This window comes from Lagopus leucura, unplaced genomic scaffold (genome assembly GCF_019238085.1).
Source record: "Lagopus leucura isolate 7727_CA_CO unplaced genomic scaffold, USGS_WTPT01 Super-Scaffold_73, whole genome shotgun sequence".
NCBI lineage: Eukaryota > Metazoa > Chordata > Aves > Galliformes > Phasianidae > Lagopus > Lagopus leucura.
In genome coordinates, this window is record NW_024962252.1 from 41085517 (window position 1) to 41101324 (window position 15808).

At 38.2% G+C, this 15808-nt stretch overlaps 1 protein-coding gene across 2 annotated transcripts in view; it reads right to left on the bottom strand.

Moving 5' to 3' along the window:
* Positions 1-15808, bottom strand: part of CEP85L (centrosomal protein 85 like) — a 142765-nt gene that overhangs the window by 62382 nt on the left and 64575 nt on the right. For both annotated transcript variants that reach the window (XM_042880487.1, XM_042880477.1), the window contains exon 3: positions 7478-8244. In XM_042880487.1, the coding sequence (XP_042736421.1) occupies positions 7478-8244 (767 nt within the window). The remainder of the gene's footprint in view (positions 1-7477; positions 8245-15808) is intronic.

Genomic DNA, 15808 nt, shown 5'->3' on the forward strand with positions numbered 1-15808 from the left:
TGGGCTCTGTATTCGTGGTAGTATCTGACAGTTCAGTCAAGCTGACCACTTTCTAAGATTCTTTTTTGTTGCTCTTTTTGTTTGTTCGCTCTTAAAGATAAAATCACAGAAGCACCATCTTGTATAGCATACAGAACTATAGAACAGTGAACAGTGCCCTCTTGTGATCTTTTCTAAGAACTTAGATTATTAAAAAGGTCTGGCAACATTTCAGTGTAAGAGAGAACTGGTCATATTTGTTTCTTTTCTACGTATACATTTTTGCATAAAAACAATAAGATATTATCTTACAAAAGGCTATGGCATATGTGCTATTAGTAGCACTATGGATACCTACTCTGCCAGCTCAATCTAGACTTCTCAGGTGGAATTCATGTTGTGAAGATGCAATGAGTCCTACGCAGCATACTGTTGGCAAAACACTACCTACACCGCGGTGCACAATGCCACAACGTAGAAAGGTAGGAAATACTCCAATTAAAAGAGGTGCATTTTGCCCAGAAAACGTTGTGGTTTTCATCTACAGAGATCTTTTAGAAAAATGATTTTTCCAACAATCTACGACTGGAAGCCTGAGTAAACACTGAGAATAGAGTTCTGTTAGAAATCATAGGGTCCTGCAGAATGCTGTGCTCATAGAAAAAGTATATAAATAAAGTGCCAATCTGTACAAAATTCAAGTCTTTCATTAATTTTTTTTTCTTTTTTAAAGGAATTTGGAGAAACAAGAAGGCTTGTAGGAACATTCAGTTTTTTGTTTGTTTGTTTTTGTTTTTTTTTTTTTGTTTTTTAGAAAGGAAAAAAATACCTTCTATTAATAATTTTTTTCATAATTGGCAGAAACTAAGAACAGGTTAACAGCTGAAGACAATGAAATTTGTGTGACTCTGCATTGCTTACCACCGAGCAAACAACCCAGAGGGTGCTGCTAGCACAAGAGGGCAGACCAGCGCACGTTATGGATCTTGCTACCAACAGAGGTCTCAACCTGCTGCTCAATTTCCTGCTCATAGTCTTGGTTTTAGTGCTCGCATTCATCCTTGTGAAGCTGATGTGAATAATCCCTGGGAGGTTTCTTTTCAAATCTTGTTCTGAGGGCCTGGGGTTCTTTTGCAATGATAACATAAGGAGGTCCATCTATCTAACCAGAAATATGACAAGACTGCATAGATTGAAGTATCTGACAGAGAAAGTGTTCGGAGGGTTTTATCAGAAGTGAATCTTAAATCTACACACAATTATGTCATGCCATTGAATAAGGAAAGCGCTGAGAGCCTTGTTGAGTACAGAAAGAAATCCAAGTACGCATAAAGAGTTACTTTAGTTTTATAAATGCTGCAGTCAACTTTCATTTTAAGGACCAGCAAAAGATCAGCATCCTTCAAAAAACAATTTCAGATCTCCCGTGGAGTGCAAAAGTACAGATGCTGGGGATGGAAGAGGTTGCTGTGGTTTGCAGCAACTGAGATATGGACAAGTTAAGTTTAAATCTGAAAATGTAATTTTTAGGGACACTTTTTGACACCTGTGGTTCACAGCAACATCTTAAAAGCCAGAAAGCATTCATGTTACACATCAGTAACAGAAGCAGCAGCTGTTAGATCTATAACAAACAAAACAGAAATCAAACCCAAACAAGGGCCGCTAGCAAGCAAGGGTTATCATATCCACGAATCCTTTAGCACTGCTGCATATGTGAGCTGTCAGAGCCTCTGCATAACAGCAAGAAGAGTGCTGCATCCTCAACAAGTTCACCACTTATGCACAGGTCAAGAGTGCTGCCTGGAGCCCTCAAGCTGTTTGACACTCCATTTGCTGTATGCGTACCACAGCAGCATAGTTAGCCACCTATAGCTCATCCTCACATGAAGTCTGCAATGAAAGCTTCCCGTGGGACCTCCCCCTACAGCCCTTCACAGGATGATCTGCTTTCTCCATGCTTGCTGGGAAAGGCAGTGACCAAGGAGAGCTCCTTTCTACTAGAATAATTTGCCTACCAGGCAACCCTAAGATACACAGGGAGAGAAGGAAGCCACAAGCAGACTACAAACACCACACTGAGGCCAAGAAGTCTGCTCTTCAGCATCTCTCTCTTCCCCCAACAAGTTGGGAACCAAATGTAACAACATACCAGTATCATATTGTAAATTTAATGCCATACACATGCAAGATGCTGGTGGTGCCCAGAGGTGAGGAAAACCCAATTTCCAGCTCCTTTATGACAGAAGAGTTCCCTGGACCAGCAGGTACGCTGTTGATACCACAGGTGCCCCCAACATTACAGAGCTGATCTACTCCAGCTCCACATAGGATTGCCACACTATTACTGCTGTTGTGGCTGGTTCAGTCATTTCAGTCATTCAGTACAGAAGAGACTGTACTACAAAAAGATCTACAAAAAGACTTAGCACAAAAGGAAGACAATATGCCAATAGAAACATGGTGTGCAGGCCCACCACGACCAGGCACCCATGTTTCACACCACATTATCTCCTTCAGCATCGAGACACCATTATGTGGGACAGCACTGACAGAGAAGTCAAATAAAAGATTTCTCTTGTGCTTTGAAATGCAATAAAAACTTAAAAAGAGCTTCTGCTTTTTTTTTTTTTTTTTATGTGAATACATAATATTTGTATTCAAAGCAGAAAATTTCACACTGTAACCACTTTTTCACTTATTTTGATTATCTTGAAACGTTCTGCTTTAAAATCTGTAGATTTATGTACGTGGGATTGACGTTGTAACAGTAATACAGTTCCATATTATTTAGAAGGATTTCTGATAGTACATGTAATAGACAAGATGAAAAAAAAAAATCACGAAATTAAGAAACTGATATGAAGGCCACTCTAGTCTGATGAAGAGTAAAAACTAGTTCTCAAGCAAAATGGCCACCCTGAGTATTTTATGCCTATTCTTCTGCAAAAACAAGAGCTCCCTTACCTTATGGAAGTCACTGTGACAGCTGAACAGCTAAAAAGAGCTAAATGAACTAGCATTAAAAAAAAAATAAAAAAAAAAATTAATTCATTTCATTAAAAAGGGCAAAGTTGAGTGTAGTAACTTGACCTATCACTTATTTCCAGTTCTAAAGCTATGCACAACTGCCATTAGGATGTAGCTACCCCATGAAACAACACCAAACTTCTCCCAGACCGTAACGAAAATCACAGAACCTTAAATAAATGTTGAAACACACTGCTGAAACTAAACATGCATTCTCCTGGGATGACGTACAAAATTGGAAAAGCTATCAGTCATCCAATGCCAAGCCTTTTTCTGTAATCAGACATGGTCCAAGCTTGGTTTGCCACCATCTGCTAGCACTTAGACTGAGCGCACGTATTCACTATGGGTTGAATCCATTTGTCAGCCTGCAACCAACTTCACAGCAAAAGAAACAGAGCATAAAAGCTCACAGCAGTGAGCTAATTCTGTTAACTGTAAGTGATGTTTGAAATTTTTATCCTGCTGGAAAGTATGTTTTTCTCAAGTCAGATTTTGAAAACATTTATAATGACTTCTTTCCTTCACTTTTCTGACCTGTCAGAATCATAAGGAAAAATACTTTTGAGTTCACATTTCAGAATAAAATTCAATGACAACAATATGATGTGAAGCATATTCTTTCAATTAAACTTTTATATGTTTGGTGATGTTCAGATATGCAAGCACTGTTTTGAAATGATGACTGTTGTAGCATCTCTAGTTTCTCACTGCATTAAAATTTGATTTGTAGTAACATATATACGGCATGAACTTGACAGTATTTTCCTCATTTAAAAAAAAAAAAAAAAAAAAACAGTAAATGAGATACATAGATGGAAGAAGATGCACTTAAGCAACTTCCATCTATCATCTCTGCAATATTCTGTTCAAAGCTAGCACACCATGAAAAAAATAATCCCAAGGATGCCACGTGAGCTGGAAAAAAAAAACCAAACCAACACATTAGTTGTACTGTGCTGCACGAAGCCTTCTTTTCTCCTGTATTATCTCCTACAGTTTTGAAGGCATATCTTTTATTCTGGGCTTACATACAGTATCTATTAATTGCAGTCAGATGATAGGATCAGGCTTTAAGAAATGCATTTACATGGAAACATGGAGCTTTTGTATTCAGATTTATACGTCCTGTAAGTTCAGTAGATGGGATGTGTACTACAAGCATTTTTTCTTAAAGGTTTAATTAGCCACTCACTAACTTTGAGAGTTTAAAATTAAAATGTATTAGAACAGTCACCTCTGCTGAAATACTGAAAGATCAGCTGAGCACTGAAAAAATAATTGTGCAATGAAATACAAATTCTGCAGGAAAGTTATTTTTGTTCTAGTATCATTAAAATCTGTTCTTTGGAAGTCTAGAAGAATGTTCATCTTCAAAAAGCTTACACTGAATACAAATTTGCTACAAAAAGCATTTCCATACTCAATTCCATGTTATACAACAAACAAAGCCTAGACCCTCCTTGGAGATTCAGTTCAGAAACCTACACACACCACACCACAGACAAACATTGTGCCTTCTCTGAGGAGAGCTTTTGTTGATGTACAGTATCTTTCCTACTGGTATAAATCACAGCTGTTCTGAGAGTCTCTTTCAGGACAGGTTGCAAGTCTGCTTCCCAACACTCTCAACTTTCCTTATGATTCTCACATCTTCAGGGCCCATTATTCTCCATATGCCACCAGCACACCTTAAAGTTACACAGAACTGCCTGATATTCTCTGTTTAAAGTAAAGTTCAGTTTGTTTTCTGTTCAGGGCAATGTTTTAAAGCAGAATTACGATAAATAGCAATTATTTCAGTCCTGTAAAAGCACTGCATTTCTATCAGCACACATGATAGAAAGCAAAATACCTGAAATAATAGTCACTAAAAGGGGAGGGGGCAGGGAACGGAAAAAGGGGAAAGATTTCTATGTCATGGTTTAACCCAGCAGGTGGCTCAGCACCAAACAGTCATCTGCTCACTGCCCCCCTTCCCACTGGGATGGAGGAGAGACTCTCATGGCTTGAGACAAAACTTTTTACTTAGATAGCAAAAAGAAAAATATTATGACTATATATATGTATTCAACAAGCTCTGCACAAGCAGTTTACTCACCACCCACTGACCAATGCCCATGTAGTCCCCCCCAAGTAGTAGAAGAGAGGGAGATGGACTCCCATCCCCTTCAAAGCTCCTTCAGTTTGATGCTACGTGGTATGGAATATCCCCAAGGCCAGTTTAAGTCAGCTGTCCTAATTCTCTTCCTTCCCAGCTCCAGGGGCCCTTCACAGAGAATGGCCTTGGCTCTGTACAACCCTGCTTAGCAGCAACTGTAAACACTGGTACATTATCATCAGTGGTTTTGATTTTGTCCTAGAACCAAAACATATAATAACAGGCCCAGCTGAATTAAGATATCCCAGCTGAAGCTAAGATACGATAGAGGGTTGTCTGTGTGATTTAATTCATAGCTTCTCCATTAAAAAAAAAAAAAAAAAAAAAAAAATTCCCTCCTTGTTAGTTACCACACCTAGAGGCAGCAGAGAACACCCTGAAGAGCTCAGCTCATGGCCATGCTTTACTTTTCTGCTTTATGGAATCTTATTTGACAAGTCCATCCTCTCAACTAAGGAAATCTGACAGACCTATTTCAAGACCCAGCAATGCAACCCTAAACCATATCAATGAAAGCACTTATTAGAGCCAGCAGGAACTCCTTTTAATTACTGCCAGACTCCCTGTGATCTCCCGTTGCAACTGAGTAAGGGGGAAAGCAGAGAATCATAGAATGGCCTGTGTTGAAAAGGACTTCAAAGATCAACTAGTTTCAGTACTACCACCAGATCAGGCTGCCCAGAGCCACATCCAGCCTGGCCTTGAATCCCTCCAGGGATTGGGCATCCACAACCTCTCTGAACAATGTGAGAAACCCTATCATTAAGGGTTGACACAGCTTAACAGTCTGCCTGAGGAAGCAAGGATCCTATCTATATTCCATAACAAACACTGATCCAGCTATATATTACCAATCTAGATATAAAAGTAACAGAAGCAAGACAAAGCAGCTTTAGGAAAAACTTTAACCTGCAATCTTACAAGCAGAAAAGCTGCTGTACCATCTTATAAATGAAGCCAAAAAGGTCACTAATGTTTGTGCTCCCCCTATGAGCTCTGTCCTCAAAATACAGCTGGGAATCTATGCCTGCCTACCTGCCCTTAACCACAACAAGAGGTTGGCCTTCATCTGTTCAAAAAAAAAAACAACAAAAAAACAAACAAAACAAAACAAAACAAAACAACAAAAAAAAAAAAAAAAAAAACAAAAAAAAAAACAAAAAAAAAACAACTGCATTTCATCACAACCAGACTGAGGATACACTTGTGAGAAGCGAAGAACCTAGAAAAATGTCATAATAATAATAATTTGGTAATATGAATCAGCCTCAACTTTCTATGTTAATAAATAATAATAAAAACACAGATCCCTTTAAGAGCATTGTGGGATCCTGAGAACTTCTAAATTTCTCAGTCTTTCCCACAGTGCACAATGGAACAAACAACAAAATTTGAGCACAACTGTTTGTTATTGTCAGGCCGGAAGAAATGGTTATTTTCACATACAGCTAGATTATCTTTTTTGGGACAGTATCCTAGACTAACTTCACACTGCCTGTTGCAGAAGTTTACATAATGTAATCTCCTTGCAACTTTCAGACAACTCTATCTACATACTTAAGTATTAATATTTCTAATTCATGCCTTCCGTTACAAACTATCTTTTCCCATTAGGGAGGAGGTGGATGCGAAGACTGGGCATTGTCATATCAGAAAGGCTTAAAAAAAACCATCTTTAAAAAAAAAAAAAAAAAAAAAAAAAAGAAAGAAAAATCATATAAATCATATAATGTTTACTATATGAAAAAGCTTCAAATAAAGACAAATACATTTTATTTAAATAAATGTGATTAGATTCAACTAACCATAGTCAGTTAATTTACTAAAAAAAATAAGCAGTAACAACAAAATGAACTAAGCTTTTAAGTCCTGGACACAGCGATATTGCTGTATGCAGGTATCAGTCCTTCTGATTGTGTAAATTAAATCTCTCAGTTCAGATGAAAATAGACATTCACATTTCCTCCACCACACTATGACAAAAATGCTCTTAAGAACTGTTAAAAATTTTAAAAGTGTCTTCTGATTAATCTCTTACTGTACCCAGCTTCAACAAGAGATGCTGGTCTCATGTGAACCAACAGATTGAATCTAAGCAAACAGATGTCAGAAGAAAATTGCTGGCAGTCACATGATACTAAGACACAAGCAGCAGCAACCCCAATATACATTTAAAACCACCACCACCTGGTTGAGAGGACTTGAGTTTCCTGTTGTGTTTTACTAAAAACTCTACGAAAGGCATTATTCTTCACATATAACACGAGATGCCACACGATGGCAGCAAACACCAAGCTGTAGCCTTACCTGCACAGGGTCTTCACTTCCCGGCCTGAAGTCTTCAAGCTGCTGTAGGTGCCATGCAGCTACACCACAGGGCTCTTCTGCAGTCCTGCAGTCCAGGGGATTTGCCCGTAACTGTTCTTTAAGCCACATTTGAGTCCTCACTGCTGGCTGTATGGGAGCTCCACTCACAGCCTGTTGTCCCAAGGTTGCATATCTCTGTCCAAAAGCTTCACAACTGGCTGCCACAGGTTTGCTTTCGGGTAAGGCACTGTAGTTCAAGTCTAAGGCATGTCTCCTACTCGAGGAATCTGAAACAAAATCATCTTTGTTGCACGTTTCAAATTTGTACTTGCAGTCCAGTAGAGAAGACCGTTTTTTCCCTATTTCCTTGTCCTCAATTTTTAGCAACTCCATGCTGTCATGCAAACAGTTTGGCCCATTTGTCCTTAATGGTGGTGACACAGCTTTGTCTGTACCGGCTCTGGAGTCCACGGAATGACTACTGCCATCCTGGCTGAAGGTGTTTGGTGAGCTGAGCTTAGACAAGGAGGACCATTTTCTTACAGGTCTTGCGGTTTTCATGTCAAGAGAATTGTCTAGGGCATCTGGATTTCTGCCTCCTCCTGACCGTACAAAGCTTGTACTCCATTTAGAGCCATCAGACTTGAAAGCTTCCCTGTGTTTGGAAAGTGAAGAGCTGGCATTAGACGGCATCACATGGGCAGTGGGAATAGAAACCAGTGATCGGCTGGGCTTAAACGAGGATGTACCACTTGAAGTTGAATGATCTGGGAAGAGAAATTTATTATGTAAGTACAATACAAAATGAATACTAACACAGTGCACAGAGGGCAAAACATCAACCTCAAGGCGAAATGCAAAAATAGAAGGAAATGGGTATCTTGACAAAACAAGGTCTTCTGAACCATTCAAGATTTCAATATGCTTTCATTCGCAGAATGAGATCTTTTCAAATTTACTTTGCTGGGTACTGCATTAAGAAGGCAGTAAGAGAAGCTCCAGACACACTTAGACTGTGGGCAGAGTGCAGTGTTTACTTCCCAACTTCAACACACAAGGCAAGGCTTTTTTCCTCTCCCCCTACAACTCAAAATGGTTTTAATGACACAAATGATAGAGGCAACCCAATCTAGGATCTCCCTGATTTGTTGTTCCTCCAACATCCCTCCTCTCCTTCTTTGAGGGAACACAATTCACTGAATGCACTTTGTAAAACAAAAGTGTTGAGACAAGGCAGATGAATAACAACTTCTGGTCAGTACTATGCATCTTTTCAGATTTCTCTATTTTCAACCTACATTTCTATCAGGTGATTTGATTTAATTAAAAAAAAATTCTGAAAAAAATATTATGTTCTTTTTAGGTTTTGTATTTTCCACAAATCCAAACAGGACACAGCGTAGGAACTGTTTAGCATAGTTCATTAAATGTATCCCAAACTGAAATACCGAGAACAGAGAAATCAGAAAGATGATGCTCAGAAAGCAACAGAAGGGCAAAGATGATCAAGGTAAATGAGAGGTGACTGAGGACAGCCTGAGACCTCTCACATCCCCAGCAGCAGGTGCTTCACATCACAGAACATGGACAACCAGAAATAAGCTCCTAATCCTCTCATTAGAGGATCAGCTCCTATCACGTCACATGGCTCCACCTTACCCAAGCTTAACAGGTCTAAAGTAGATAAGAGAATGAAAGAGCTAATTTATTTATTCATTCAAGATCCTTTTTGCTCAAAGCAAGGCAGATACAATCCTAATACTTCTCTTGAACTACACACACACTTTATATAAATCAACCAAGCGCTCTGAAATTACAGTGAGGATACCCAGCTTGATGGCTGCAGTAGGTTTGTATGAAAAGCCAGAACATGCTACTAATTGTGTATGCTTTCCAATACACCATGCCACAGACAGGAAGACCAGCACTTATATGTATCAAAATCCCTTATCCACAGCTTGGATTCTCCTCCCTCTTTGGGACAAGACTTTTGACTCAGTGCACTTGCATCACAACACAAAATATTGAAGGAATAAAGGCACACTCCTCATCTCAGAGAAAAATGCTTTATATTCCACAAAATAATAAACAGTTCCTTAACTGATACTGGGTTCTTACATACACATTTGACTTCTAAAGCAGCCAAGGCCACTAAGGAGATGAAAATATTTGCTGAAGCCTTCAATAACAGCCCCACCATCAATTCTCTCATTTTAAAGAGAAAGCTGATACCACATTATCTCTCACCTCTACCCAGCTGCCTGTTTCCGCAGCAGTTACATAATGTGGCCACCTTTAAGACTTCCACAGAATTGTCAGATTTGGTTGAAACAGACCAACAGTTTGAGAGCTACCTGCAGGGCACTGAACGCCAAAAAGAATACACACAGCTTGATCACATTAGAAAGAACAAGATGAGTAACACTACCAGCTTTGCTACTTGATGCACAATGTTGCTAAAAACGTGAGACACCACTACAAGCAAGAACAAACCCCTTTTCCTCCCTGCACTTCATCTTTAAAATTCTGTATTCCAGGGAAACATAGCTGTTCTCTGCCTTGACACTGCTCAAGAAGTGGAACACGGCAAAAAAGACTGAATGACTGAATACTATGCAATCCATTTAAAACTGAAGGAAACGTGGTTCTCTAGCCAAACAGCTGTCACAGCAGTGGAGACAGTGATACGCAACACCAAGTTCCTAAAACTGCCGTGCGCCCACATGCAGCCAATCTGCCTGCATCAGGCACAGAAGACATTACGATACAGAATGACCTTTTTGACAGTGGAGATCTATGCTTTCTATGCTTTAGGATATGTTGATTTCTATGAGTAGGAATGTCACATCTGCAAGAGAATGGCAAGAGCTGAAACCCAACCTGTATGCTTACTCAAATACATTCTGTAACAAGATTACAGTAGTATTCAATATAGAGTTTTTGGTCTAAAATATAGATAATGTAATCTAGATACCAGCTTCAAACTAGAATTAAGGCCAATAATAATTAGAAGTATATGCCTTCCTTTTTCTATTTTTACTGGTGTAATGAGCTACTCATCCATAGAAAAAATGTTTTGCTTTCTTCTACTCTAAATTTAAACTCCCAAATTAGACCTAAATTTGTCTTCAGCAATTCTGATTCTTAACTCTACAAGCAGCCTCAGTCTTGAAATATAACACATACATCCATCAATAACAGTTGGATGTATCTGACAATTTGTTTTGAAGTGAAACCTAGCAATTTTGCTTTCAAGTTGCCCTAATCGGTCTTCCCATTAACTCTCACTGAAACATATGAGAAAATTCACACATTTTCTTAGAGCATATTGCTTCAGTCTGCCTTGACTGCAGGCTCAGCTGGAAAGAACTGGTCTGCATTCTAAAACATCTCCTCATAGTACAAAAAACACAAAATTCAGAAATGCCATCAAAATGAAAGATAATTCAAAAGCACCGAAAAGCTTAGAAGATGCAATTACTCCTGCAGACGTAGCAGTAAGTTTACAGAGTCACTGAATGGCTAAGATAGGAAGTGACATCTGGATGCCATCTGTTGTAACACTTGCTCAAGCAGGACACCTAGACGGGGTGCGCAAGAGGCTGTCCAGACAAGTTCTGAAGATGTCCAAAGAGACTCCACAGCCTCTCTGGGCAACATGTGCCAGTGTTGGATAACTCATGTAGTAAGAAAAGTTAAAAAAAAAAAAAAAAAAAAAGTTCCTTCTCACCAAATCCTGCCAAAGACAACTTTAAGCAAAAAGATTTTTCCCTCTCATGTGATAGAGCTGTAGAATATCCTGAGTTGGAAGGGACCTGCAAGGATCATCATTTCAAACTCTTGGCTCCACACACAATGATCCAAAATTCAAACCACATTTTGGAAAGTGTTGTCCAAGAATAATCAAAAGGAGTTATGAATGAACTACTGCTCTCTTCTCAGCATGGTTCAGCTTTCGCTGCATCAAGCCAGTCTTTATTTGAAGACTGTAAATGCATTTAAACACAATTTGTATACATCAAGAATCAGCTTTTCAATACTTAAGATTGTTCTCATCAAGGAAAACTTGAAGAGATGGGAGAAAAAATAAAGCAAGTTGCTACTGGTTTTCCTCTGAACATCAAGATTAAAAATCAAAACTTGCTTCTCAATCATATCAATACCTTTTTGTGCCTACCACAAAGCACCCAAGGCCACCCATCCAATTGGCACTGCATTTTAACCTTTGATAGAAATCATAGTAATAAGAGTATTTTAGAAATTTGTTCTACAAGATTTCTACCACATAGTAGCAGAAGATGGAATCAAAAGTGAATAACATTTCCATATGGCTTTCCTACTACCCTCTGTTATACCTCTCAGTTATCTTATTTCTGTATCTAGCATTGAAAAATAATGCAAGAGAATCAATTCTGGTTTTCCAAAAAACCTAAATCACAGAAATTTCACTTATTTGGGAACAAGCACGGCACATACTTTCTTCTAGAAAAGTAAGAAAAAAAAAAAAAACAAAAACAAAAACACAACCTCCCAACTTAATGGACTCCTCCTCTTTATTTACATTTTCCTACACTTTTTTTTGCTTTAGAACATCACTAGTTCCATCTACATTTACCAGACTTAGAAGACAATCTCTGAAGCCACTTCTCAGGTCAGATTCATAACACAATCAGTCAGCTGCTTCAAATCCTAATCAGTTGCCCCAGTGGTCAGTCATAAAGCAAGAGAGGCAAAAAAGGTTTATTGAAAACTTTCCCTGCTGCAAAATGAAATTGACACTTCATGAGTACCCATATGTAAGATATACTTCTATATCTATAGAAGTATATCTTATTTCTCCCAACATATCACCAAACAATCAGCTAGTAATCAAAACCCAAAATGCTTATTATGCATATGTTGGTGGGATGCACGTGTATCTAATATCACTGGAAACAGAGACTTTCCTTGTGTGAAAGACTTTGAAATTTGATATTTTATCCAGGCTATAATTAGAAAACCCTGACCATAGAGAATAATGCCACTATTAGAAACAGATGACGTTCTCTTCCTTTTTGCTCCACTCCCTACCCCCTACACACTGACATAAACTGCTCCAATTCAGGAAAATAAACTAAAATATTATCATTAATTGAGCAGAAGGCAGATGGGGGCAGCCAAACCACTATTGTACATATTTACTTGCATCTGACTGAGCTTCAGCGTAAAAAAGTTCTTAAGTTTGTTACAGGACGTTTGCCAAATTATTCCCTGTGGTGTAACTTAACTGCACGTACTCCAGCAGCAAGCCAGAGCAATTCCAGGGTCCAGCATACAACACTGATGTAGCCACAAATTTTCTGTACGACAAAAGCATATGGCTGCCTCCTGGAAATCTTTTCCTCAACAGCTGCTTTCACTGCTTTCAATAATGAGAACATCTAAAATCTCTTGGAAGTTGGTAAAAAACAAAGAAAGAAACCACAAAACATACAACACACAAACACTGTGAGATGACATGCCATGCAAAGCAAGCTTTATGCTACACCTGTGTTCCCACTACCTATCCACCTAAATACTGGACTAGCCTGCCTGCAGCATAGACAATCAGCTGAACATACTGCAAGATCTCAACCTGGATCACACACTGGAAGCAAGAAGGTGCCTTTCCAGGCAGCAGCAGCCAATCACAGGAATGGGCTGGTTTGTTTGCTTTTGTTTGAGTTTTTTTTCACCCTGCACAGAAATCCTTGCCATTCCCCTCTCACTGTATGAAAATACAGTATGAGTGGCGTTAACTTGAAATTCAAGAACTGAATGAATGGAGGAAGTCTCTGAAAATAAATCTCTTTCAAAGAATAGATAAACACAAGCATGTGTCACATAAAGCTGTGTCAGAAATGGAAGCTCTGCAGACTAGAGAGAACTGTTCTGGCATTTAACAAGTTCTGAATGAGAGAGTGGGGCCTGAAATTCTCATATATAAGCAAATCATGTTTAGGAACTAAAGTGCTGGGCATGAACAAGAAGAAGAAAAAAAAAACCAACAGAAAAAAAAAAAAAACTTGCTGCAAATAAAATATTTAACATATTAATTGCATTAATCAGTACTAAAATAATACTGATTTAAAATACTAGTATGTAAAATACTAAAACACTTACTGTCAGAAAGCCAAGTTGCCTGTGTCACATTTATGCCTGCAGAGCAAAGCCAGGTGAGTAGTATTCAGAAGCAAATTCACTTTCTGGTATTGGAAAAAAAAATAGCAAGTTTACTGGCTTCCAGCACCACCAGATACTGCAGTGGTACAATGCTTCTGTTACACATATAGCAAATACAAACATATAGCAAATTCAGAGCCAATTCTTCTACACTGAATCAATTAATAGGATTTTTATTTTTTTTTTTGTAGGATTTTTTGTAATCTGTCATGTACCACAAGTTGCACCTAAGAACTTGGTACTTCTATAACCCTTCTGGCAAACTTACCACCTCTTTGTCACACAACAGAAAAGGTAAGATAGCAGAAATCCCACTTAGTGCATAAAGCGGGGTTAACACTCAACTTTCCAATAATCTGAAATCAGAGTGGGGGATACAAGTACATTCTGAAGTTTGGTTAATGATGCTTAACATAGTAACTGATTTGCACTGAGCAAACAAAAAAGTTACACCTTGTCATTGAGCAGAATAAAGTTATTTACTCATAGTGAAAATCTTTTATTCACATTTCCCTATTTTCATACACAGGAGAGTCCTCCTATCAGCATATCACAGAAGTTGCCTACCCTCATTCAGATTTCCCTACCTTTCCTCAGGACACATTACTGACAAGGAACCAGATCTATAAAATCTACTTGACTTTCTATTTTAAGAGTGCAATCAGTTACAGTAATTAGGGTACTGAAATACTTTCTGAAGTCCAGTTTTGACAAACAGGGCAAAACAGATCCTCTTTATCTGTAAAAAGGCTGTCCCAAACTTGACAAGTCCTCCATGTACACCAAATCATATTTCCATCACACCTGAGATGTAGTCTTAGCAAAAATCTCATTAACAAAGCCATTACGATTCCACAAACAAGGACAAGCAATTAAATGGTATAATGGGCCACACATAAAGACAACATTCATAGGATCTTATTTGAGTAACACTAATCAAGTCTCTATTTACAGTGGCCATTTCAAGAGCCAAAATTCCTAATTTCATTACTTGAGTTAGATGACAAGGGAGGCAGTGTAGCTTCTCACAGACTTGCACACGTGTAAACAAACCAGAGACAGCACCAAAACAAAGCACAAGATGGAGATAATGTCATTTTCAAACAAACAAACAAACAAGCAAATATATCATTAGTTTAAAAACCATTGAGCAAAGAGACATGCCTGATAAAAAGTGTTCATTTTCTCTTATGTTCCATTAGAGTAAGACTTCAGATTAAAGTTCCCAATTAAGTTAAAAGACAACTGGTTGAATAATCTGTCATCCAAACTACTCCTCATTAAAAAAAATAAAAAAAAATAAAATAAAAAAAATAAAATAAAAAAAAAAAAACAATCAACCACACACATTCCCTTGAAATACAGAGTAAAATGATTCCCTTCCTCCTTACTGCTCCTGGCACTAAGAACTATCACGTCTCAAATAACAAAAACACTTCCACAAATAAAACTTAACAAAAATTTCAAATGCTTTGTTATTAGCAGCAGTTGACTTCAGAGACTGTACCAAGCCAGTGCAACAGAAAGAAATTACAAGGGAAACAAATACAGACTTAACAACAAAGAAGGCCAACAGATATGAGTCTATGTGTCACACAGTAAAGATCCTAGGATCTAATGTAGTAAAACTTAGGTTTTACCAAATGTTGAAGTGTATGCAGGCAGGGAAAGAGACCAGAAGAAAACCCTTAAGCCCTCAAAACATCCCCTATGCACCAAGCACACCCAGGCTACTTAAGGGATCTGAGTATAAATGATATTTTAAGACTCTATACAAAATAGTTCTGCCTACTGACATTTCTGTCAAGTGACAATTTGCCTAGCAATATCTAGGCTAATAATAATCAGCTATGGAGTCCACAACTCCAGGAGAAATACATTTTCAAAGAATCTTCTTAAATCAGATCTGAGTCAAAAAATCCCACTCACATGAAGCTCACGTATGGAAAATGATTTAACATGTGAATGTAAAGGAGAGAAATGCTGTACAGAGGTAGGATGCTGCCACTCTAAAACAAGGACAGGTATCAGACTTGTGAACAAGGACAGCCTTACCAAAATGCCACATTCTTCATAAAGCTGCAGTTGAAGCATGTTAGATTATTCAGAAGAGAGAAATAATTACAGCAG